Source organism: Prosopis cineraria, unplaced genomic scaffold (assembly GCF_029017545.1).
Source record: "Prosopis cineraria cultivar Desert tree isolate PC_DT_omini unplaced genomic scaffold, ASM2901754v1 PC8, whole genome shotgun sequence".
Lineage (NCBI taxonomy): Eukaryota > Viridiplantae > Streptophyta > Magnoliopsida > Fabales > Fabaceae > Prosopis > Prosopis cineraria.
In genome coordinates this window covers 12,828,422-12,853,455 of record NW_026555339.1, presented here as the reverse complement: position 1 = coordinate 12,853,455, position 25,034 = coordinate 12,828,422, and the positions used below count along the sequence as shown (strand labels likewise).

At 31.7% G+C, this 25,034-nt stretch overlaps 2 protein-coding genes across 4 annotated transcripts; one reads left to right on the top strand and one right to left on the bottom strand.

The window, feature by feature from the left end:
• Nucleotides 1-705: 705 nt before the first annotated feature.
• On the bottom strand, nt 706-7,404 carry LOC129317328 (leucine-rich repeat protein 1-like; the record flags this gene model as incomplete). Its single annotated transcript, XM_054961672.1, has 6 exons — nt 706-1,034; nt 2,241-2,312; nt 2,408-2,479; nt 3,460-3,603; nt 3,785-3,856; nt 7,004-7,404. Coding segments are annotated over 6 exons (834 nt in total), but the record flags the coding sequence as incomplete, so codon positions are not given.
• An 8,119-nt stretch (nt 7,405-15,523) lies between these two features.
• LOC129318328 (protein argonaute 4-like) lies at nt 15,524-24,179 on the top strand. Of its 3 annotated transcripts, XM_054963053.1 has the most exons (24): nt 15,529-15,661; nt 15,993-16,074; nt 17,164-17,410; nt 17,537-17,742; nt 17,828-18,052; nt 18,164-18,300; nt 18,381-18,478; nt 18,785-18,882; nt 19,007-19,163; nt 19,263-19,379; nt 19,493-19,600; nt 19,881-19,943; nt 20,027-20,140; nt 20,219-20,384; nt 20,462-20,574; nt 20,708-20,845; nt 20,968-21,098; nt 21,218-21,283; nt 21,750-21,813; nt 21,911-22,022; nt 22,416-22,489; nt 23,014-23,108; nt 23,200-23,231; nt 23,682-24,179. In XM_054963053.1, the coding sequence occupies exons 3-24, from the start codon at nt 17,165-17,167 to the stop codon at nt 23,852-23,854; spliced, it is 2,733 nt and encodes a 910-aa protein (XP_054819028.1). In that variant the 5' UTR covers nt 15,529-15,661; nt 15,993-16,074; nt 17,164; the 3' UTR covers nt 23,855-24,179. The 3 variants fall into 3 exon arrangements, with proteins under 3 accessions (XP_054819029.1, XP_054819030.1, XP_054819028.1); XM_054963054.1 differs by lacking the exon at nt 15,993-16,074 and having other exon boundaries at nt 15,524-15,661; XM_054963055.1 differs by lacking the exons at nt 23,014-23,108; nt 23,200-23,231; nt 23,682-24,179 and adding an exon at nt 22,668-23,004 and having other exon boundaries at nt 15,527-15,661.
• Nucleotides 24,180-25,034: the final 855 nt, after the last annotated feature.

Here is a 25,034-nt window from a genome sequence, read left to right as displayed (position 1 = left end):
AGCCTGAGTGGTTGAGTGAAATGAGTCGTGCGATTACGAACCAATCAAAGATGAATCGAAAAGAAAGGAATTAAAGAAAAAAAAGTCTTGCACCCATTAGGTTCAATTTCCAAATATCTTGCCATGAACTGTCACGAATATGCGTATACACCAGCAGCACAAAGACTTGTACATAGAGGATACCAAGAACTCTTCGTGCCATCCTTACCCTAAAGCACAGAATCATCTGTCTTACAAGTACAGTGGTTTCTCCAATCATCATCGAACTTGTAATTTGTTGTATGTAGTGATCAAATCTTATAATCCAAAAATATGATAGTTGTTCAACTTTTCAATGACATAAAATGAGCTTAAAATTTAATTAAAAGAATCAAGCAGTTGCAAAGAAAAATAATATACTTTTCATCATGTTGTTATTATTGAGAATCCACATATTTACCATATTTGGATTGAAAACCTGACACTAGAGACATATAAGATAGTTAAGTTCACTTGAACTGCAGAATGTGTTGACCTGCAATCCATCTTCAAGAAACTTTCTAAATATTCAATGACAACCAAGTAAAACACATGTGAAAGAAATAATAAGAAAATCTCAATTGAATACTAATCACAGATACGGACGCAAAGACATGTCAAAACTAAACTTTATCTTAATACACACATACATACATACATATATATATATATATATCAACATTACAATGATTAGATCAGTCCATCATATCATATCCATCAGAAAGTCAGCAATCACAACCACCATTGCAACTCACGTCTTTTAACGTTTTTTGAACCATCATAATACAATTACGGATGACAATTCATTTCGATCACTAACATTTACATAAAACAGGGGCTACTTTTACAGCTGCCTATTACAGTAATAGATAATAACACACTTTGATTTTCTAATACACGCATGTAATCCATTTAAGATTCAGATCCTAAGGCTTTGTGGTCTTCACGAGCAACTTGTTTCATAACTCGCAAGTCCCAGCAACTCTGGACCTTCCAGCCGAGGGTTATTTTCAAAGCTACAGAATTGAAGCGAGAAATGATTTAGTTTTCCTCCTTAGATCATGGGAAGGAAAAGAAACGGGTCCTAGAAAATATACACTACCAGGAAGCAAAGTTCCAATGCTTTCAGAATCAGCGCACAGGAAAAAAGCAGGAATGCAAACAAATTACAAATTACAGAAACAAAGAACAATCTGATCCTCTCCACTAGGACATGCTATCAAACAATTCATGGCTACTAGCAAGGGGACAGGCTAGGTTGAAATTAACCATTCATGATATATTATTTTCCAGGTTAATTATCCATGCTACATTAGTTCCAACTTCCATCACTTAGTTGCTACTAAAGAATGGTTACTTTTGCTTGTCCAACTTCAGTTTTTATACTATTTGTTTGTTTTTTGGCTGCAGCACAAAGAACTTTTTTAGCCATTGACAAATAGACAAAAACTTATTTGAATAAAACCATCAACGAGATTTAAAAGATTAGTTCGGCAAATTAGACAGGAAACATCAGCAGCAGTAACATCGTACATTTCATGACTGCACTACGCATATTGCACGACATTGACATGAGATTCAAACTATAGCAAGATTCCTGCCATTATGATGTCTAAAAGCGCAAAAAGCATAACGAAACCCCAACCCACCCCATCCTCTTCACCAAGATAGATGATTGAATGCAGCAGGAAATGCAAGGGTACTTTCTGCCTAAACAATTTCATTTTTCAATTCTTTATTTTCCTTAGTAAAATTTGTTGTTTAGAAAATGCATTTGCTTTGTGAAGTTAAAAATGTGTTCATCTTTGTTTTTGAATCAAATAGACATAAGCAGCCATAAAGGTTACTTGGCTTCTGAGCTTGACAAAATAAATGTGTTCATCTTTGTTGTTATGAAACATGGAATAAACTTGACAAGCTAGGAAAGCTACAAAAATATGACTACAGAATTTAATAGCAATCTACAAACTAGAAGATAAAGCATGTATGCAAGAAAATTTAATATATAGTATGATGATGCTTCAGAGTATGGTTCTGCTACTAATAGACAGGAAGCATATTAACAGTCAATAGCCATGACAAAATTCTCGATGAAAAAGTCTCAATCCTTAAGCAACACATAATGCAATTTACAACAAACAGACACCAATACAAAGCAACATGAATGGCTCCATACGCGTAATTAGAGTAAAGAATTAGAAGTTAAATATTTGGAAGCCTACTTATTCAATGGAATATGCTCAAATGGCCCTCCAGTAGGAATTGTTCCACATAAATCATTGTTGGAAACATCCCTGAAGAGAAAAACAAGAGTCGTTTAGACTGTTTGCATGGGCATTACTTCAGAATACCACCATAGAATTGCATCATAAAGAAAACAATGACTTACAATACTTTAAGGCTTTTAACATCAGCAAGTTGCCTAGGGATCGGACCAGTTAACTGATTGTCATTCAGTCGCCTGCAAAGAAAATATTGATTTCTTGAGAGCAATGAAATACAATCATATAGGACAAGGAATTTTTCTATAATAAAAAGTAAAACCAAAAACAAAGACTTTAGACCAAAAGAGCTCTCAAACCTATCGTAAGTCCATTAAGTACAGTCTCCCCATCAACTAGAAAGCTTACACATAATTTTGCATTTCTTCAAAAAAAAAAAAGGGTGAGATGGTTGAATAAACTTCAGATTCTTTGGGAGCTAAAAAATAAGTTAAGGAAATTCATTGGGTACATTAAAGAGTAACTACTTGCAATTAGATAATGGTCAATATTATATTAGTTGAATTTAGAGCTAGTATCAAGGAACACTTTTGACTTGAGCTTAGTTGTGGCCCATTAGATTGTTCAATTGAGTCTTCTTATATTATTATCACGAGTTCTTGTGTCCTTTAGTAATTTGCATACAATCACAATGTCACATTACTGAGTTTTGTAGCTTTAGAAATCTCAATTTCATCTGACCTTGTATCATTGCATGGATATCGAATTATATCTTTAGATTTGCTTTTAATATTTGAAGTCTATGTTTGCTACAAGTTTCTAGTTCTTGGAATCTTGTGTAGTTGTAATCGCACAATTCATGCAGCACTGCTTACAGTAATGCATTAATATCCAACCTACACAATCAAACGTTACATTTGCTCTCTGTTTGCATAACTCAGGGCGTATGAATTTTAGAGCCAATTCGTTTAATTGGGAGCCACCACTATATAACATTAAATCAGCAAATCAGACTACAATTCTGCAAGTTGAACCTAACAGCATAACTATAGAACCCCAAAGTCCATGTCATGATCATAAAAGATGAATCTTCCAATACAACTTTTTTTGACTCCAGAATAACTATTACTTGGGCATAAAATTTTCTAAAATCTTCCCTACTTTACATCCTCTATCTAATAATTCTTCTAAGAGCAATGACAGATTTAACCATACTTACAGAAAGACGAGATTCTTCAGCTTCCCCAGTGAAGGAGGAATGATTCCTGATATGTTGTTGCTATACAAGTCCAAGCTAATGAGGTTCTTCAGGTTCCCAAGCTCTAGAGGAATTGTTCCTTGAATATTGTTTTTATAAAGCTCACTACATCAGTATGAGTAAAGGATTTCGGAGTCAATGATAAATATGAAATGCTTCATTTGAATTCATAACAAAAGGACAGTTATAATATATAAAAATGTGTTGATGATTTCTGTAAGGGCATTTCACATATTTGGAGAGAAAGTATCAATACAGAAGATTAACCACAGATTTAAAAACATACAGATATTGTAGATGTTCTAGGTTCCCAAGTTCAGGTAACAAATGTCCAGATAGGTTTGAGTTGCCAAGATCACTGCAGAAAATATTATAAGACAGTCAACATAATCATCAAGGAAGATAGAAAATACAGACTGCTTTTAATCAACTAAATATGCTGAATTCATCTTTTGATAAAAACGATTATAAAACTTAATGAGCAAGCAATCCATTGGCCAAAAACTTAAAATTGCAAAGACACTAACTCAATCCATACATGAATAAACAACAACAACAACAAGCCTTTATCCCACTAGGTGGGGTCGGCTACATGGATTGCAAGACGCCATTGTGCTCTATCATTTATTAAGCTTTTAGAAATATTATTAATTAAGAGATCACGTTCAACAACTTCCAAGAGTGTTCTCTTAGGCCTTCCTCTACCTCTCTTAATCGGACTCAAAGTTATATGTTCCACTCTTCTCACTGGTGCCTCCCTTGGTCTTCTTTGTACATGCCCAAACCATCTCAACCGATTTTCTACCATTTTTTCCTCAATAGCTGCCACCCTCACTTTTTCACGTATGTGCTCATTTCGAATTTTATCTTTACGTGTATGTCCGCACATCCATCGTAACATTCTCATCTCTGCTACTCCAACTTTATGCTCTTGCTGTCCCGTTAGAGCCCAGCATTCACTACTATATAACATTGCCGGTCTGATAGCAGTACGATAAAACTTTCCTTTAAGTTTATTAGGCACCTTACGGTCACAAATAACTCCTTTAGCTTTTCTCCAATTAAACCACCCAGCTTGAATTCTATGTGAAATATCTCCACTGATTTCGCCATCATTTTGGATAATGGCTCCCAAATATCTAAACTTTTCCACTTGAGGTATAATTTGATCTCCCAATTTCACTTCCAAATTATTTTCGAATAGTCCTTTATCAAATTTACAATATAAATATTCCGTCTTACTTCTACTCAGACGAAAACCTTTCAACTCCAATGTCCTCCTCCATAACTCAAGTTTGCAATTAACCTCTTCTCTTGTCTCTGCTATAAGAACTATATCATCCGCGAAGAGCATACATTTCGGGATTTCCTCTTGAATATGTTCCGTCAAAACATTTAAAATCAAGTTGAACAAATAAGGACTCAGAGATGATCCCTGATGTAGCCCAATCTTTATAGGAAAATCCTTTGTTTGACCACTAGGCGTTCTTATACTAGTTTTTACCCCCTCATACATATCTTGTATGGCTTTAATATAAGCAATCCGTACTCCCTTTTTTTCCAACGCTTTCCAAAGCACTTCTCTTGGTATACGGTCATAAGCTTTTTCCAAATCAATAAAAACCATGTGTAGATCTTTATCTTTACAACGATACTTTTCCATTAATCCCCTTAGTAGATAAATTGCCTCTGTAGTTGATCTACCTGGCATAAAACCAAATTGATTCTCAGAAATACTTGTCTCCAATCTCAACCTGTGCTCAATTACTTTCTCCCACAATTTCATTGTGTGGCTCATGAGTTTAATCCCTCTATAGTTAGTACAATTCTGAATATCTCCTTTATTTTTATAAATAGGAATTAATGTACTTCTCCTCCACTCATCAGGCATTTTCTTGGACCGTAAAATCACATTAAATAACTTAGTTAACCATCTCACCCCTTCTTCACCTAAACATTTCCACGCTTCGATAGATATACAATCAGGTCCGTTCGCTCTACCATTTGCCATTTTCTTAAGAGCTTCCTTTACCTCCTTATCACGTATTTTTCGATAGAATGACAAATTTTGTTCTCCTTCACCAGTTACTAAATCCTCCAAGTTACTAGATGAATCCTCTCCATCATTGAAAAGTTTAGAAAAATAAGTCTCCCATCTATTTTTAATTTCATCATCTGTAACTAAAATTCTTCCCTCTTCATCCTTAATACACCTTACCTGTTCTAGATCTCTTGATTTTCTTTCCCTACTCTTGGCAATCTTATAAATATTTTGCTCTCCTTCCTTCGTCTCAAGGTTCTTATAAAATTCTTCAAAAGCTTTAGAACGAGCTTCACCTACAGCTCTCTTAGTTTCCTTCTTAGCCATACGGTACCTCTCCCAATTTTCCTCATTGTTACACAAATGTATGGCTTTAAAACAGTTCTTCTTATACTTGATTTTGTCCTGTACACTATTATTCCACCACCAAGACTCCTTATCTCTCGGACCAGGACCTTTCGATTCTCCCAAAACTACTTTTGCAACCTCCCGTATCTTTTTAGCCATATCCTCCCATATGATGTTAGCACTTCCCTGAGAATCCCAAATTCCTTTATCCAAAAGATTTCGCTTGAAAATATCTTGCTTCTCACCTTTTAATTGCCACCACCTAATCCTTGGTGTTACTACTTGTCGACGTTTTTGGATTTTACTCATAATACACACATCAAGGACTAGGACCCTATGTTGTGTCGTTACAGCATCTCCAGGGATCACCTTACAATTTTTACAAAGTTTTCTATCTGTGTTCCTAACCAAAAGAAAATCAATCTGCGACCTTGAGGCTCCACTTTTGTAGGTGATGAGATGCTCATCTCTCTTCTTGAAACAAGTGTTTCAAAGGAGATTTTTGCCAACAATTTTAGACATATTCTTCTTGCAAAGAAAAGGTATAATGATTTGATTCATCATAGAAAGATCCTGAACATTTAACAAGGAAACACCACAGAGAACTTCTATAACAGAAAAACAACAGATATTGCCTCTTCAGGCTTAAGAGCTTAACAATATTGAATTTAGGGGAGCTGTGAGGAGTCTGGTGAGAGATTTTATTTGAAGTCCCTTTCTTCCATGACTCAACGAATGAAGATTATACTTTCCATTTTTTTCATCCCAATTATTCCCTGCCTTTTCTGCTTCTAATTCATTGCTGAATGCAACTACATTACCACTTTAGCAATCTTTGTTACTCTAGGCTGTCAGCATAAAGTTATTCAACACGGACACCGAAATAGAATAACTAAGTCCATAAATTCTATAGTCAGAACACAAAATACCATTAATGAACAAATCTTAAGAGAAACTGCATCTAATCCTAGGAATGGTGTCTATAACTACCTGTTAAACATAGAAAGCCGAAATTGAATTCGTCCCATTGAAACAAATAAAAATTCAAAAAAAATTGAACTCATATCCATCATGTAACAAGAACACAGGAAAAAAGAGAGAAATATAAGCACATACACTCGAGTGACCCGGTTATCTTGGTTGCAGGTGACGTGAAACCACGTACAAGGGTTAACAAGGGTCGGATCCCAGCTCTGGAGCACGTTATTCGGATCGTGTAAGCTCCGGCGAAGGGCGTGGAGTGCGTCTCCTTCGGAATTAGCACTCACAAGCTTGATTACAGTTAGAATTAGAGAAACGTATAACAAGCTCCAAAAGGAAGGGAAGGTAGGTGCTTCCATCGCCAAAGTTACTTTGATCTGATAGAACTGTACAACAGTTATTAGGGTTCGCTTTACGCCTTCTGAATTCGGATTCAGTATTGCTTTAAGAAGACGAAGAGAAGCTTCAAAAGAGAAAAAGTAGGATGCAGGATCGGCTTTGGGAATATCATCGCATACAGTACGAAACGTGGATTTTTTGTTTTACTGTTTTGAAATTTTCTTTATAAAAATTTTAATTATCAAGAAATGTACAGAATAAAAATTTTCAAATCCCATGCAAAATTTATCAAATTATAATTGTACAGAATTTAAAACTTATTATAATAATAATAATTAGTATATTTTATAAAATTTTAATATAATTAAAATTTATTTAAAACTTAATAATAATAATGATATGTTGTATATTTTATAAAATTTAAATATAATTAAAACTTTTATGTGGGACTGTTCTATAATTTTTCCTTTTAATTATCAAAGGAAGTGTTTTACCAGATGGAAATGGAATGGCTTCAGTGGAGCCAGAGAACCGGGGCCGTGCCCATGTGAGCTTAATCTTTGGCTGAAGCATAAATTTGATTATCTTAAAACTAATTATTTTTTGAAATTGGTTTTTATTTAAAGAGTTTAGGATTGGCCCTGTAAATCTATTATTATTATTATTATTATTATTTGTTTTTATATTTTTAAAAATTAAAATTTTAATTATAATATTTCATAATTTTTAAAATACAGATTATTATGTTTAAAAAATAAAAAATAATAATAATAATTTTAATTTTAAAGTATAAATATATTCCCTCGTATTCTATTTATAGGATATAGTTTAGAAGTAATTTTTGATTCAAAATATAGGATATATTGTAATAATTAAATACTTTTCAAAATTTATCCTTTCCTAATTAACGTATATATTTAATGTAATTGTATTATGATTTAAAGTCAAGGGCAAAAATAAAAGTATACTTCCTTCATTTAAAAATATAAAGTATTTTTAATCTTTTAAAATATAATCATTGTCCTTTTTTAAAAAAATACCTCTATTAATGAATGATTTTATATTTATTATAGGGTATTCATAGGGGTAAATATGAAAAGATAAAGTTAGTTAAAAAATAGGTAACTATTTTATTGGGGTGAAATTTGATTAAAAATGCCTTATATTTTTTAATAGATGGAGTATCTCAATTTTTCATGATATAAAAAAAATAAATTTTTTTAATGTATGAAATGATTGAAAGTGTTTTACAATAAGGATTGAAAGAATTATATTTCAAATTTTAAATTAAATTTAAAATTTAAAAATATTGTATTTTTCAAGGATAAAACAAAAAAAAAGCCTAAAAGGACAATTAGAGCCCGTGCCATTTTTACAGCGTTTACTGATAGGGTTTTAAAGCTTGATTTCTCTAAATAATGCCATTTTAAAAAAAATTAAATCTTTATAAAAATGAGGTTAAAAGGCAGCCTCCTGACCTTTATTTCAACTTTAGGCTGAACGCACTTTTAATTGAGTGGAGAGATATAAATGAAAATTAAAATAAAAATGAAGATAAGAATGGAGTGAAATCTTAGAATGAAATTGTAAAGCACGTTAGTGGTTAAAACCTAAAATATTCATATTGAGAACCCTTTGCTCATTCTTTGAAGATTTTTGTTTTCGTTTGTGCAAAAAAAAAAAAAATGTTGCCTTCAGTCATGTCTTGGCAAAGCTAATAATAATTCTGCTGACTAGCTTACCAGGCAACACACATTTTGTTTTTATAATTTTATTTACGATAAACCACCAAAGAGAATAAAATGGCTTAATATTTTCTTTCATGACCTTCAATTTAAAAAAAAGAAGTATATTCGTGGCCTACCTTTTAAAGGTCAAGTGATCAAGTTTTTGAAGAAGCTTCTCAAGTCGATCTTTTTAAAACAGCTACCATATTGCCTTTACATGTAGTTAAAGAGTCATTGAAGATATCAACATTCTAAATTATTTTATTATTTATAAATATCTTTCTATTAAAAATAATCTTACTCAAGATATGATCAAGTATTAAGGGCCCATTTGTTTTAGTTTGTTTCATAAAAAAAAAAATCAACTATTTTCTTTAAAATTTATTTTATGAGTTTTTATTATATTTATTTAAACTTTTAAAAATAATTAGAATCTCCAAAAAATTAATTTTTTATTATTTTGAGAAGCTACTTTACATAGCTTTTAAAAATAATCTAATGTGTTAAATGAGAGGAGTGTTTTAAAAAGACAAGATGCATGAAAATATCATAAAATTTTAAAATAATATAATAATGAATCAGTTTTATAAAATAAAAATAAAGAAAGATATCATAAAATTTAAAAATTAGTAATTAATTATCACTTTTTTATCATTGTAACCGAACATAAAATAATATTTGCTTTTTATAAAATTTCTATAAAATAAATATATTTTTATAAAATATCTAAATTATTTAAAAATTATTTTTTTTTAACCTTAAACAAATGAGTTCTAAATGTGAACAATTTTTTTAACAAAAATTTGAAAATTAATTCATCATAGTCTCTCAAAATAGGGCTCCTCCCTGGGACAATTATTTTCAACATCTATCGTGAATGAGCTTTTACAAAGGTTTTGGAAATTGAATTGAAGTTTTGAGACTTAACCAATTCCAAAGTTATAAGAATGTTAGAGCTTGCTTGTTTTCTACTTTCAAAAACAGTTTGTTATTTTTAAAAAATTAAAACAATTATTTAGATAAGTGTTTTATATTTAATTATTTCTAAAACTATTTTTTTGTTTTTTTATAAAACAAAAATATTCAAAAGCTGTTTCTGTTTTATTTTTCTTGTTTTCAAAATACGTGACACTTGATTATTAAAAATTGCAATCTCTATGATCAATTACTATTATGAACTATCACCATTGATTGCGGGCGATTATAACTGTTACCTGATTTTAGTTTTTTTATTTTGAAACTGTTTTTAAATTATCACAACCAAATGGATTATTTTCGTTTTGTTTTAAAAAATAATTTAAAAAACTATATTACAAAATATTTTTTAAAAAAAATGAAATACACACCCAAGACAGGCTTTTGAAGTCTTCAGCAATTTCGTTGAAACTCTGAGAGAATGCTCGTGAATTCACATGTTGATCAATATAATTCTTCACTTTTCACGGCAGCCATGAATATTCCCAAGCACAACAATTAATTTCACCTAAAATTTAAAAATTTTAAATACACATAAATTAAAAATTTAAATTTTATCACAAAAAAAGAAATTAAACTTTTAAATGTATTAGAAAAGTTAGAGGAGAAAGAACTAAAAACTGTAGGGGGTAAGAAAAGCTTACAATATGTAGACAGTTCTAATAATAATTATTAAATATAAAATATTTTTTAAATCTCAACATAATAAATATCAATAGATAATATTTTAACAGAATAAATTTCAATTGGTATTATATCCTAACAATTTCCCTCAACCTCAAATGACGTTGAATTTGTAACAAGCCGTATTATTTGATTTGAAAAATAAATCTCAATATATTATAATATTTCATCTCAAATTCAAGATGCCATTAAGTTTGCAAATAGAAAGAAGTTTTAGAGAAAATAAATATAAATTGAAAAGTCAGGAGTGATTTTTAAGGATGAATTACAAAGCAAAAAATTCAAAACGATTCTCATAAGAATGAATCTTTAGGCTGAAAAACTTTTCAGCGATTTTCATAGAAATGAATCAAAACTCTATAGCGATTCTTGAAGGGATTAGGCAAAAAATTCAAGAGTGATTTTTATTAATAAATAACCTTTAAAAATATATAACTAAATAATTAAAATATAAAATATGACCATAATTTAATTTAAATATATTTTAAATATAAATTATTGAAATTAAATTCATTTACATTTATAGATTATTATATTGAATCTAGAAATTTTAAAACAAGGCAACTTATTTTTTTTGTATGTTTTGTTCTCTTTTTTATTAATATTTGTTTTTCTTTTTTTAAGTTTTATTTTTCATTGAATCAAGTTCTATTACTTTTATGAATCAAATTCTATATAGTATATATTTATTTTACTCAAGAAGTTTATGAGCAGATTGATATGATTTTATAAGTTAGAAATATAAAAATGATAAACTCAAAGAATCAACTCGCGAGCTTAGCTGAGTTTTCTAATTTGAGTTTATGAGTGAGTTAACATAATTTTATCAGTTAAAAATATAAATATTATAAACTCAGATAATTAACTCGAAAGTTTGATAACAATAATATCTACATTCAATCATACTCATAAATAATCATATCAAAACTTTAAAAGGTGACTTTTAAGAAAAATATTTTTTCATAAAAAATATCTTAATAGATAGGACCTAATTCTTAAAGATCTTCAATATTTTTTTCAGCCAAAAAAATCTTAAACATACATAAATTAAATTCAATAAGGGAGCAAATTAGCCCATAAACTAAAGGTCAGGAATGTTTGAAAATATCAACTCATCTTTAGTTATTTTTTTCTTAATTTTTGAAAATAATGCAATCTAGTCTTTACAGTTAACAAAATTAATTTTAACCATTACTTGATCAAAAAATGATAGAAAATAATCTCAAAAATTATAAAAAGGGACCAATACAATAAATTTTTCTTGGTCCTTTTCATAATTTCTAGGATTTTTATTTATAATTTTTGGATCATTTTCTGTAATTTGTTTTATCATTTTCTGTAATTTTCAATGTCTTTGTATAAAGTTGCAAGACCAAATTGTAACATATAAAATTTTAACAAATCACACCATTTATCTAATCATTGGTGATAAAATTGATATTATACTAATGAAATTGATTTAATAGAATGACTAGTCTCTCAAGACATAATAAATTAATATCAAAATACTGAAAGAAAGAAATGTCTAGAGGTGGACTTACATAAAGCTCAGCAGCAGATGACCCTAAAGCTTCATTTGGTTCAAGGTTTGGGGATGGAAGAGAGGGAGTATATTGTTTGGTTAGAAAAAATGGAGGGGATGGGAGGCAAATTTTATCTCCCCCCCCCCCCCAATTAGAGTTTTTTAAATGTTAGCCAAATTTTGTGACTAATGTATCTTTATTGAATTTTTTGTGTCCTAAAGTTACCTTTTTTCAATAAATAAAAAGATGACTTACATATAACTAATTTGTTGCTGTCAATTGAGTTAACTGTTGTCTTTATATAGTCTTGTTCATCAGGCACGCACCATCATCAGCCCCTTTGATCTTCCTTGATTTCTTGAGGTTGTGGCATTTGGTGGCTGTCGTTGAACACAAATATTTGCTACAGACAATTCAAGATAATGGATGTTTTATATATGATGGAACAATTTGCTATGAAATCAATTTGGGGCACGCTTTTTATTTTTGTTGCAAATTCTTATTTTCTGGTTAATGGATCATGCAAGATTTTGAAAATAAAGGGAGAGATCCTATATGCGATTTGGCCTTTTAATACTTGTCTTCAAACAAATGCTTGGAGTTATTAAACTCTCTGCACAATGTCATTGATTTTGAATTTGCTGGAATGATTTGTGGCCATCACCAAATCTCTTCTTCCAATGCATAGCCCTCTCATATTCACCACAAGTCTTAATAGTATATGAAAACTTTGCCACCAAGTTAATGAAGGTGACTTAAATGAAACAATTGGTAATGTGGAAAATATTGCTACCGGGAAAGAGGTGGTAACAGATCATGTATGTCAAAGCTCTTAATAATAATGTTAATCAAAATAAATTAGCTCTATAGTGGTTCTAGTAAAAAGAAGTAAAAGGTGGGTTTAAAAAAAAAATAAAGACTCAAACTTAACTGATATTAAAAGGGTCATGATAAATGTTGCACAATCTATTAGAGAAGGAAATTAAGTAGTAAGAGAAAGCAGTCATGATAGATGTTGCACAATCTATTAGAGAAGAAAATCAAGTAGTAAGAGAAAACTTTAGAAAGCTTTCACAATTGTTTGTAAAAGAAATTTGGATCATGGTTAAAGATTGTGGCTTTCTACCAACTAATATTATAGAGTTCTCATGAGTGATGTTGACCAAGTAAGGATATTTGTAGAATGCTCTATTGACACATGTAAGGAATTGCTACTACAGATTATGAAAAACAATTGAATTTTATTTCATTTAAGCACCTTTTCTAATGTTTTATGGCATTATAAATAACATTGTTATGACTTTTGTTCATATGTGATTTTGATATCTTGAATACTTTTTATATTTTATGAAATTATTTATAGAATAATACTGTCATTGAAGAATGCCTTATTGACACACGTAAGGAATTGCTACTAGAGATTATGAAAAACAATTGAATTTTATTTCATTTAAGCACCTTTTCTAATATTGTATGGCATTATAAAGAACATTGCTGTGACTTTTGTTGGTATGTGATTTTGATATCTTGAATACTTTTTATATTTTATGGAATTATTTATAGAATAATATTGTCATGACTTTTGTTAGCATTTTGATTTTGATATTTTCAATATTTTTTATATTTCATGGAATTATCTATTTACCTTATATGTTATCAAATTTTGCCCTACCATGTCCTATAATTACAATGCCCCCGACTATAATGTTTTTTAAAATTATGTTAATGTAATTAAGATTTTTTTAAAAATTTATTTTTTTGAAAAATGTTGTATTTGTGCCATGATTTTTAACCATGGCTCCAGGAATGTATTTCATAAAAATTTACTAGGAGATGTATTTAAATAGAAAATACTTGATTCATTTTTATTTATAAGAAAAAAAATTGTATTACACAGTTAAAAAAATCATTTAACTATATTAATTGCGTTTGGAAATAAAAAAAATTGAATTACAATACCCTTTATTAATTGTGTTAATCAAGTATTCATTAATTGTTTCTTATGACCATGAATGATAAAATCATGAGAGATAATTTAGTAAATTTGCAATAAATGCTGATTAAAAAATGTGATTTTTTTATATAAAAAAACAAGTTGAAAGTAGTAGTTTATTTTATAAATAAAAAGGAAGGGAGTATATAATTAAGGGTATATTTGACACATAATAATTACCTCCCCTCCAAAACCAAACAAGAATTATTAAAATACCTCCTTTCCCTACCAACTAAACAAGAATTATTAAGTTATATTTACTTCCCTACCCTCCTGTCTGTTGAACCAAACACCATGTAAATGTTACTCCCTTCATTTAAAAATATAAGGGATTTTTTTGAGAAGTTGGATATTAAAAAGTGTAAAGTATTTTTAATTTTTTAAGGTATAATCATTGATTTATTTTTTTTAAAAGTGTTCCCATTGATGAATGACTTTATATTTATTGTAGAGTGTTTAATAGGAGTAAATATAAAAAAATATAGTTAGTTTGAAAGTAGATAATTACTTTATTGAGAGTAAAATTTGATTAAAAATACCTTACGTTTTTAAATAGAGAGAGTGTGTCTCTTGTTATGCTTCCACTAATTTTCTTCATTTGAACTTATTTGAAATTTTAAATTAGAGCAAAATTTTCAACAAAATGAAAACTATGCACCCATTAGCTTTAGGTTGACTAGAAGTGTCCACGTCTAACATATAACCATGATCTTTTATTTGATAAAATTAGAAAGAATTAATTATTAATTATAAATAATTAAATTTTTTGTCAATCATATTAATTTTTAATAATTAGATTTTTTGGTCAATCATAGTTATTTAAAAATTAAACAAAAAATGGATCAATAATTAATAGTTAGGTGTGGATATAAATGTGGATATGGCTCTTGACAAAAAATAAAAAATAAAAAACAAAAAATATGGTTAAATGGATCATGAAGAATATATTTTTAAAATTTGAAAATCCCATTCCAACGAGTTTTTAGTTAAGAGTGATGACATGTGGGCCCCGCTAACATAATAACCGTGCTCCACCTTCCCGTGTTTCCCCCAGTTCTCATTTTTATCCTTTCTATCAGTGATTTTCTAATTTTGTCCCTCACGCGTGTCACACTCACAAGAATGCACTCTTAATTATCGGCAGGGACAGCTTCGTCAATTTTACAATTGTATCCGTCCAAAATCGTCAAGTAACATGAGCAATTGAGAATGACGCGCGAAACGAGACGACACATGACGTAAAATCCTAAAAACTTTTTTTCGCACGTACCGATGACGAATTCTTTTGGTCCAACCTCTTCACGAATCTCATCCGTCAACTCAATCGTTTTCTTAAGTCAACGGTCTAGATCTCGTAACTTGACGCACTGCAGGCAGTTTCACTTCAGAGCGTTACTTCGTCATTTGACAGAGTCCGAGCGGTGTGATGATATCACTCCCTCCCTTCTCTCACTCTAATCTCAGTTTCGACTTTCCAGTTCTCCTAATTCACTCCCTAGGTCTGAGTCTCTAGGGTTTTTTCTGGCGTCTTTCCTTTCATTCACTGCGACTGGTAAGAAGTATAGAATTTGTTTAGCTGTTCATGGCGCTTCATGGTCTATGATGCTTTTCTTGTCTAGTGTTTCCGTAAATGTGTTTGCTTCGTTTTCCATTTATGGTATTCTGACGGGGAAATGATGCAATGCGGGTTCTTTTTACTGGAAATTCTTGCTTGCTCTCGGTTTTGCATGTGATTGAAGTCGATCATCTTTTTCTTCTTTATGCTTGTTAAAATAATAGCTGCATTGTTTTGTTACTTTTGAAGAAATTCGCTCGTAGTATTTAGTATGTTTTGTCTATTTTTTCTTGAAATGTTGGGTCTTGTCGTTATTTGGTTTCTGCAGAGAAAGTTGGAAGCTTTTCTTGTGGTAAAGCTCTGTGGTTCCTTCTCTTACCTTGAGAAGCCTTTGATTATTTGGGCATCAGGTATAAACGACCTTGGTTTTTTCTAAAAGGTTCTGTCTTTCTGACATTTTTTGGTCAACTTTGTCTGGAATTGGCTGTAATCTGAGATTTTGATGAGAATCGGGTATCCAAACGTTGGAGCTGGATATTTTCTTTACGTCCTTTGCATGTTTGTTACTTTAGTTGTTTTGCATGTGAATGTTTCTTTGTCGGAGTGTTTTACATGATTTTTCGATTTCCTGCTCTGGTTTTCCTGGTGTTCGGCTTTATCAAAGTATTTTTTTTATTCTAGAAATTTAAGAAATTGTGTCAAATCAATTTTCTTATGTGCAAATTGTGCCTTCTCTCTTGTTATATTTTTTTCTCCTCTTATTATATGCAATTTATATTAAAAGAAAATAATCTCCATTTTTGCCCTTAGCTGATTTTGTGATAAAACTTAATGGCTACTCTGTCTGTCGTTTTTAAAGTCCCATTTGGTTTGCGAAATGGAATGAAATGATAAAAAAAAAGTCATAATTTTATAGATGCGAGAAATGCCTTTTCTTATACTCTTGGATGTAAGAAAAATGAAGAATATAAAAGTTGGTTTCTTTCGAATAATTATAACAAAGTTATAATAGGTGGGGCCATAGTGTCTAACGTTATGTCAGCATTAAAATTTGAACTATTTTTAGTCTTTGTTTCCTGACTTGCAGGTTTTATTTTTCTTCTCCGAGAATATATTTTCTTTAATCGGCCGTTGTAATTATTGTTTTTGATCTTAATTTCTTGTCACTGCTTTAGTTTTGTAGTATTTTGATATTCTTAGGGCCAATTTCATATGCATGTTGGCAAATGATTTTATTGATGGAAGATGATCATTGTGTCTTCAGTTTAAAACAGTGATAAAAAGGCCGATATTATTGTACAATGATGGCAAGGTTATAACCCACATCACAAAAAAGAAGTTGCTTCCATTTCGACCACCACCTTGGCAGGCCAGTCAGGCCTTGATGTCCTTCAAATTTATGATAGTGTCACATTTTGTAATTTTTGTACTCTTGAACTATTTATGCTTTAGTGGCCTTCCTGGGACAATGTAATAAAATTAACAAATTATATCTCTAGGATGGATTCGTTTGAGCCAAATGGGAACGGTGACAGTATGCCACCACCACCTCCGCCTCCGGAGGTGCCGCCAAATGTTGTTCCAGTGAAAGCAGAAGAGCTCCCACCTGAACCGGGTAAGAAGAAGCCTTCTCGAGTTCCAATAGCTAGACGTGGTTTGGGATCCAAAGGAAGTAGTCTGAAGCTTCTCACCAATCACTTTAAAGTCAGTGTTAATAACAACGATGGACATTTCTACCATTACAGTGTAAGATTATTGTGTATTCCTTTTTTTCTTTTTTATTTTTGGTCTACCCATTTTTATTTTTGTCACTTGGGTCTACTTTGAAGTTCATCTGTGCAGAATCGCCTAATCCACTTTGTATCTGAACAGGTAGCGCTTTTTTATGAAGATGGCCGTCCTGTGGAAGGGAAGGGCGTGGGAAGAAAAGTAATTGATAGGGTGCAGGAGACTTATGATTCTGAGTTAGCTGGAAAAGACTTTGCCTATGATGGTGAGAAGAGTTTGTTCACTGTTGGAGCTCTTCCTCGAAACAAACTTGAGTTTACGGTTGTTCTTGAGGATATCACTTCAAACAGGTTAATTTTCCTGCCTTCTGTTGTTGATTTTATAGTTTGTTTCATATTAGTTATTATTATTGTAATTTGTTTCTTGGCTCTGTAGAAATAATGGGAATTGTAGCCCTGATGGTCATGGAAGTCCAAATGAGGGTGATAGGAAAAGGACGCGGCGCCCATATCGTGCCAAAACATTTAAAGTGGAGATTAGCTTTGCTGCGAAAATTCCAATGCAGGCAATTGCCAATGCATTACGTGGGCAGGAGACTGAGAATTTTCAGGAAGCCATAAGAGTTCTTGATATTATATTGAGGCAAAATGCTGCTAAGAAGTAAGCAAATTGTGTCCCTTGTTCTCTCTGATTCATAACTTAGACATCTCAATGTGAGGATATATTGTTGCATTGAAATGCTAACCATTACCTGCGCTCCAACTTTTGTAGAGGCTGTCTGCTTGTTCGGCAGTCCTTCTTCCACAATGATCCAATGAATTTTGCAGACGTAGGCGGTGGTGTTCTCGGCTGTAGAGGATTTCATTCAAGTTTCAGGACCACACAGAGTGGGTTGTCCCTCAATATTGGTACGATCTCTCTTTGTTTTATGTGCAACTTCTGATCTCAATGTTTTGTGCTCGATCATCATTCTATTTTTTATATTAAGATGTATCAACTACAATGATAATACGACCTGGGCCTGTGGTGGACTTCTTAATTGCCAACCAAAATGTGAGAGATCCTTTTTCCCTTGATTGGGCCAAGGTACTTAACATTTTTTTAATATTTCTTCCATTCTTGTTTAATCTTTCTGTCATAGTTGTTGAAACTGTAGAATTCCTATTCAAAATGCAAAATACAATAAGGGTCTTAGAAATAAGATACAAATTAGGGCTTTGAATATCATTGTGAATAGGATGGTGTCTTGAATCTCTAGGATTGTGCAAGTCGTTTGCATATGATTTAATATAATTTTTTATTAAAAATTACTCCCAACTTAATATTTGGTTTTCTATTGATTGCTAAGCTTTTCTATTCAAATTTCAGTTATTTTGTTTATTCTTTAAACAGGCTAAGAAGACTCTGAAGAATTTGAGAATTACAACTAGCCCATCGAATCAAGAGTACAAGATATGTGGGCTCAGTGAACTCCCATGCCGTCAGCAGACGTATTTTGCCTTCTCTTTTTTAAATTACTTCGAGCAGTTAATTTTAGTTTTTGCATGTTCTGTGGTAATTTTAGTGTGGCATCTTACATAGATTGATGTTTCTTCTGATATTTGGTTGTTTTAGGTTTACTCTCAAGAGTAAAGGTGGTGATGAAGGTGCAGAGGAAATAACTGTTTATGATTATTTTGTAAATTATCGTAAGATGGATCTTCGGTACTCTGCTGATCTGCCATGCATTAATGTTGGGAAGCCAAAACGCCCTACTTATTTCCCCATTGAGGTGAATTCCTGGGTTTCCACTGAAAATGTTGACTGTAAAAGCACTTACTTATCTCAACTTTGTTTTATTGTTGGCTCAATACTTTTGCTGTTTTCACAGCTTTGCTCTTTGGTATCCCTGCAACGTTATACAAAGGCACTGACTACACTACAAAGGGCGTCATTGGTTGAGAAGTCTCGTCAGAAGCCACAAGAAAGGATGAAGGTTTTGTCTGATGTGAGTCTCTGCAACGTTATTATTTCTATGTTTATTGTAACTAATTCAGGGTTTAGGATTTCTATCAAAAAAATAAAATTCATGGTTGTGGGTTCTTCTTTTTTTTAATCCAGGTTTTAAAAGTCAGCAAGTATGATTCTGATCCTATGCTTCAGAATTGTTCTGTTCGGATAAGTACTGGTTTTACAGAAGTGGAGGGCCGTGTTCTGCCAGCTCCAAGGGTATTTATTTCAGATGTTCTTTTATTAAAATTTTTAAAATTTTCAATTTATATATATGTATATGTAATATGCCTTTACTTTTGAAGAAATCTAGCCCACCTAACCTGTGCAAAATTTTGATAAAATGATACGCTTATAATAAAAAACAGGTAAACTGCAGTACAGTCTTGTTGTATCTGTACATATGGATTCTGATGATTGCCTTGAGTTGAATTCTCAATAGTATAATTGCTTGCTATGTGTAATACATGCAAAACGATTTTTGTTGTATCTTCTGTAGTTGAAGTTTGGCAATGGAGAGGAATTCAATCCAAGAAATGGAAGATGGAATTTTAACAATAAGGCATGCCCTTCCTCTCCAATCTGTTAATTTTGCTATGGTCTGTCAATAATTTATTGTATCTAACTATTGAAGAGCTTCTGCAGAAATTTGTTCAGCCAGCTAGGATAGAGCGATGGGCTGTGGCAAACTTTTCTGCACGTTGTGATGTGCGTGCTCTTGTTCGAGATCTGACTAGATGTGCTGGAATGAAAGGAATTGTAAGTTCCATGAATGAATCTTGTCTGGGAGAAGATAAAAGAGATATTAACGTTTGGGCTTTGATTTGGTTTTGGCAGCACATAGATGAGCCATTTGATGTATTCGAGGAAAGTCAGCAGTTTAGGCGTGCCCCACCTATGGTCAGAGTGGAACAGATGTTTGAACAAATCCAGTCGAAACTTCCTGGAGCTCCCCAGTTCCTTCTGTGTCTTCTTCCAGAGCGCAAAAATTGTGATATATATGGTTGGTTTTATATCCTTTCATCCTGTACTAATGAATAATGTGCGATTAATGAAATTAATGAAAATTAAATCTTCCAGGTCCCTGGAAAAAGAAGAATCTTGCTGACTTTGGAATTATTAATCAGTGCATGTGTCCACAAAGGATCAATGATCAATATCTTACAAATGTTTTGTTGAAAATCAATGCTAAGGTAGTTATTTTACTCTCTGGGTGGGTTTGCTGATGGCATTCCTTTCAGCTCTTGAAATTACATGATTGGCTTTTGTTGGTAAGTTAATTTGACATCAAGCATACTCCCTTCGCATGATTTCATTCTCTTGCAGCTAGGTGGGATGAATTCATTTTTATCTGTTGAAAAAACTCCTTATCTTCCTGTCGTTTCCAAAGCTCCAACAATTATCCTTGGGATGGACGTGTCCCATGGTTCACCTGGGCAGACAGATATTCCTTCAATTGCAGCGGTAATGATAATTTAGTTGGGTGATCATTCATTGTTTAGTAATAGAATAAAACCATCAGATGCATTGATATGGTAATTCATGTTGGCTTTCTGATTGATTGCCTCTGGTTGCTAAATTTGCAGGTGGTGAGCTCCAGACAGTGGCCTTTGATCTCAAAGTACAGGGCATGTGTTCGAACTCAATCTCCAAAGGTTGAAATGATTGATAATCTGTTCAAGCCAGTAGGTGAAAAGGAAGATGAGGGCATTATCAGGTTGGTTTTCAATATCAGTTAACTTTTGTGTCATTTCTTCTTGTCTTTTAGTAATATTGAGCATGTAATGCACTCTGGTTATAGGAAACCTTCATGCTGATGGGTTTTAAAATTTGCAGGGAACTTTTGGTTGATTTCTATACAAGTTCTGGGAACAGGAAGCCTGAAAATATTATCATATTCAGGCATGACTCCTATGAATAATTTCTGTTTTAAGTTATATTCTATTCACTTGCTTATGCAAGTTAGAAGGTTATTTGTGGATTTAGTTATATTCTTTCAATTTGATATTTTATTTTTTTCCCTTTTTCCTTTTTGAGTTTTTATTATAACCTTGATTACATCTTTGATTGCTTATTACTGTTGTAAACTATGATCTTATTTTCTTGTGTCAATGATATCCTATGGTTTATAATTTTGTCAGCTCTTGAAATTATGTATGCAGGTGGTTTTGAAGTCTTATCTAGTCTCTTTACAGTTGACCTGTAAAAATATTTACTTTTTGTGCCTCTATACAAATCATTAATTACTTCGGAAATAATTGTCTTAAAACTTGCCCATCTTTCTGCAAATTGTTATTTTGCTTTTGTTCTTGCTGCTTACTTGACACTTACTCTCGTTATTTAACCTTTTTATATCTCGTGAATGTAGGGATGGGGTTAGTGAATCACAGTTCACTCAAGTTTTAAACATCGAGCTTAATCAAATCATGGAGGTTCTTAATAAAATCATTGATCAGTTATGCTGTATTTAAATTCGATCTTTTTTTTCCCCTGATAAATGGGCTGATTTACTTATATGTGATATTTTAGGCTTGTAAATTCCTTGATGAGCAGTGGAACCCCAAATTTGTGGTGATTGTTGCTCAGAAGAACCACCACACCAAATTTTTCCAGAGTGGGTCTCCTGATAATGTCCCCCCTGGTAAGTGTATTGTGGAAGAATTCTTCATTTCATTGCATGGCATGTTTATCTTTGCTTTTACCTGTGTTTAAGCATTTTCAGGAAAACTCAGAATCCCTGATTTTGTTGCTTATGGTGTTTTGCTTTTCATTAATATTTGGATTTAGGGGCCTTTTTGTTTAAGATTAAAAAATAAGTAATTTTTTTTAATGAAATCTACTTTTTTACAGATTTTGATTATTTTTAAAAGTTTAAACGAACATAATTAAATCTCACAAAATATATTTTTTTAAAAATAAGTTTTTTTTTAAATAAGTTTAAACAAACTTCTGATTAGATTTTTAGCAGCAACCATTTATGTCAATGCTGATTATGTCTTGCTTCATTTCAATCTAATTTTTTTTTTCTTGGTAGGAACTATTATTGACAACAAAATTTGTCATCCCCGAAATTATGATTTCTACTTGTGTGCACATGCTGGAATGATTGTGAGTATCTTCTTTTTTTTTTCCTACTTGCCATTAGCATGCATTGTTGGGGCTTGCAATTATACATGCATTCACTTCTGCCACTTTATATAATTATAAGGCTTTTTCTGAAAAGCATGAAGTTGGAATTAATTTATTTCTATAATAACATCACGTCTTCTCTTTTGATAACATTCAGGTTTTACTTGTGATTCTTCCTGCCTGGTATTATTCTACTTTAATCTCTTTGAAGGCACAGGAGAATCTTGCAAGAAGATTTTCTTATTAGTCCATGTCTTAAACTCCATCTTCTATTGTTCAAGCATGATGGGCTACACTGCCCATTTTATGGAAATCTACCTTGTTTCCCATACCCTATTTTGATTCTTTTCTTTCTTCCCCTGATCTTGAATTTAAATTGTATAAAACTTATCTCTATGAATAAAACCTGAAAGTAAGCAGAAGTAAACTTGGGTGGAGCAATAGATTTTGTAAGAACTTGTATTGATAAGGAGCTTTTAATTGTCTTGTAAATTCCTATATAGGGAACCACTAGGCCGACACATTACCATGTTCTGTTAGATGAGGCTGGTTTCTCGGCTGATGATCTCCAGGAGCTAGTGCATTCTCTTTCATATGTGTAAGTAGAATTTCACACTTATTGATTGCTCACTTGACTCAAGTTTAGAGTGGAATGATGAGTTCAGATTGGTTGTTTGTTGAAATAACAGGTATCAGCGGAGCACCACTGCCATATCTGTTGGTAAGTTCTGATGGTCTTGGTGCCTGTTTGGACTTCATTTTCTTACTTGTTTTGAAGTTTTCTTAATGATAGCATCTCAAGCCATGATAACAGAAATGATTAGTCTACAGTAGAAAATCTTCATATGTGTTTTTATCATGGTCATTAGTGTTTGCTAAAATTCAGTGAGAAAATGAAAAGAAGTTTGGGAAGATAAGCAAGATAGGATAATATTTGTGACTTGCTAGAGTATGTTTCTCTTTCAAATTAGAAGCTCCAATTATATGATTTTTCAATCCAAAGATAGAACATTGCGGTCTTTAAGTAAAATTTTGGTTCTTAGTCTAATAACATGTAAAAGATGGAAAAGCACTTTTTTAGAAGATTTCGGTATTTTTCTCCTGATATTTGTATCAATGCATCAGAGCTGCTGTATTATTTTTGCTTTGATGCCATTTTTCTGTGTTTCAGTTGCTCCAGTCTGTTATGCACACCTGGCGGCAACTCAGCTGGGACAATTCATGAAATTTGAGGACAAGTCTGAGACTTCAAGCCATGGCGGGCACTCTTCTGCCTCTGCTGGTTCTGTTCCTCAGTTACCGCCACTGCAGGAAAATGTCTGCAACTCCATGTTCTTTTGTTGAGGCTCAGGAGCTCCGGGCTTTCAGCCTCCTGCTAGCTATTTCAAGATTAAAATATGCTGCTATATATATACATATATACATACAAACTATCAGCAATTCTCTGTTTTGTGTTTTGGGAACACAGCTGAACTTGTGATAAACTGAACCAAACCTTGTCAGGTGCTTTTGGTACTTCCTATGTTGGTGCTTACTGTGTTCAGTAGGTTTAGTATTTATGACTGATCTAGGATTTGACCTTCGGCTTCTTTGGACGTTGATATGTATGAAGCCTCGGCATGTATGGTTCATGTGCTTGTTTATATCTGAAGGACATGTTTAGATGCTACCTGTTATTTGGGTCCTGTTTTAATTTGCGGTTTAGCTCTTATCAGCGTTTTGAAATTTGTACTTGTCACTGAAGTGGTCAATTCTGGTACGAGGTTCACTTTTTTTTTTTGGAAAATAATTGAGAAGTTTGACTAATTTTTGAATGGTTTTCTTTCTGATGGTTTTTCGAATATTTATTTTCCTTTTTCTTTTTTGAGAGGGCGGAAATAAAAGACAAACAACAAAAGCTGTCTTTTTGATACCTTGATCAATTTGTTGCTTGATTATTGACTCATTATAACAAATTGTAAATCTATATTCGGTCTCTTGATTGTTTTTTATTATTTCAAACAATGTGGATATATTTTATTTAATGTAGATTACGAGAAATTTTGTTGTTTTATTTGTTAGTGTGGGTCCAAAGAATGTCTTTTTTCAGTTAATGTTAAAATATATAGGTTTAGTATTTATAGTTAGGGGTGATGAAATTTTTAATCTTCAAGTATTTTGCAGACTTGGTTTTTAAAGTCAATTTGATCATTTATGTTTTTTTAATTATTGCGTGAGTTTTAAAATACAAATTGTGTCAATAATCTTATGTATTACCTGTATATATAATTAATTGAGAATAAATTAACTTTTAAATGTGCATTTTTATTAATATAATCTAATGTGTTACAAGTATATATGTAATTTCTGTTTTAAAACAATAAAGATCAAATCAATATTAAGAGATTAAAATAATATAAATTAAATTAAAGTATTAAATTGACGATTGAGATAAATTTAATAATTTAAAAGCTGCCTTAGCTCTTTTAAATATTATTTGTTCCATTTGACCTTTGCATGTATTAATGATAATTAGGTTTTAAAA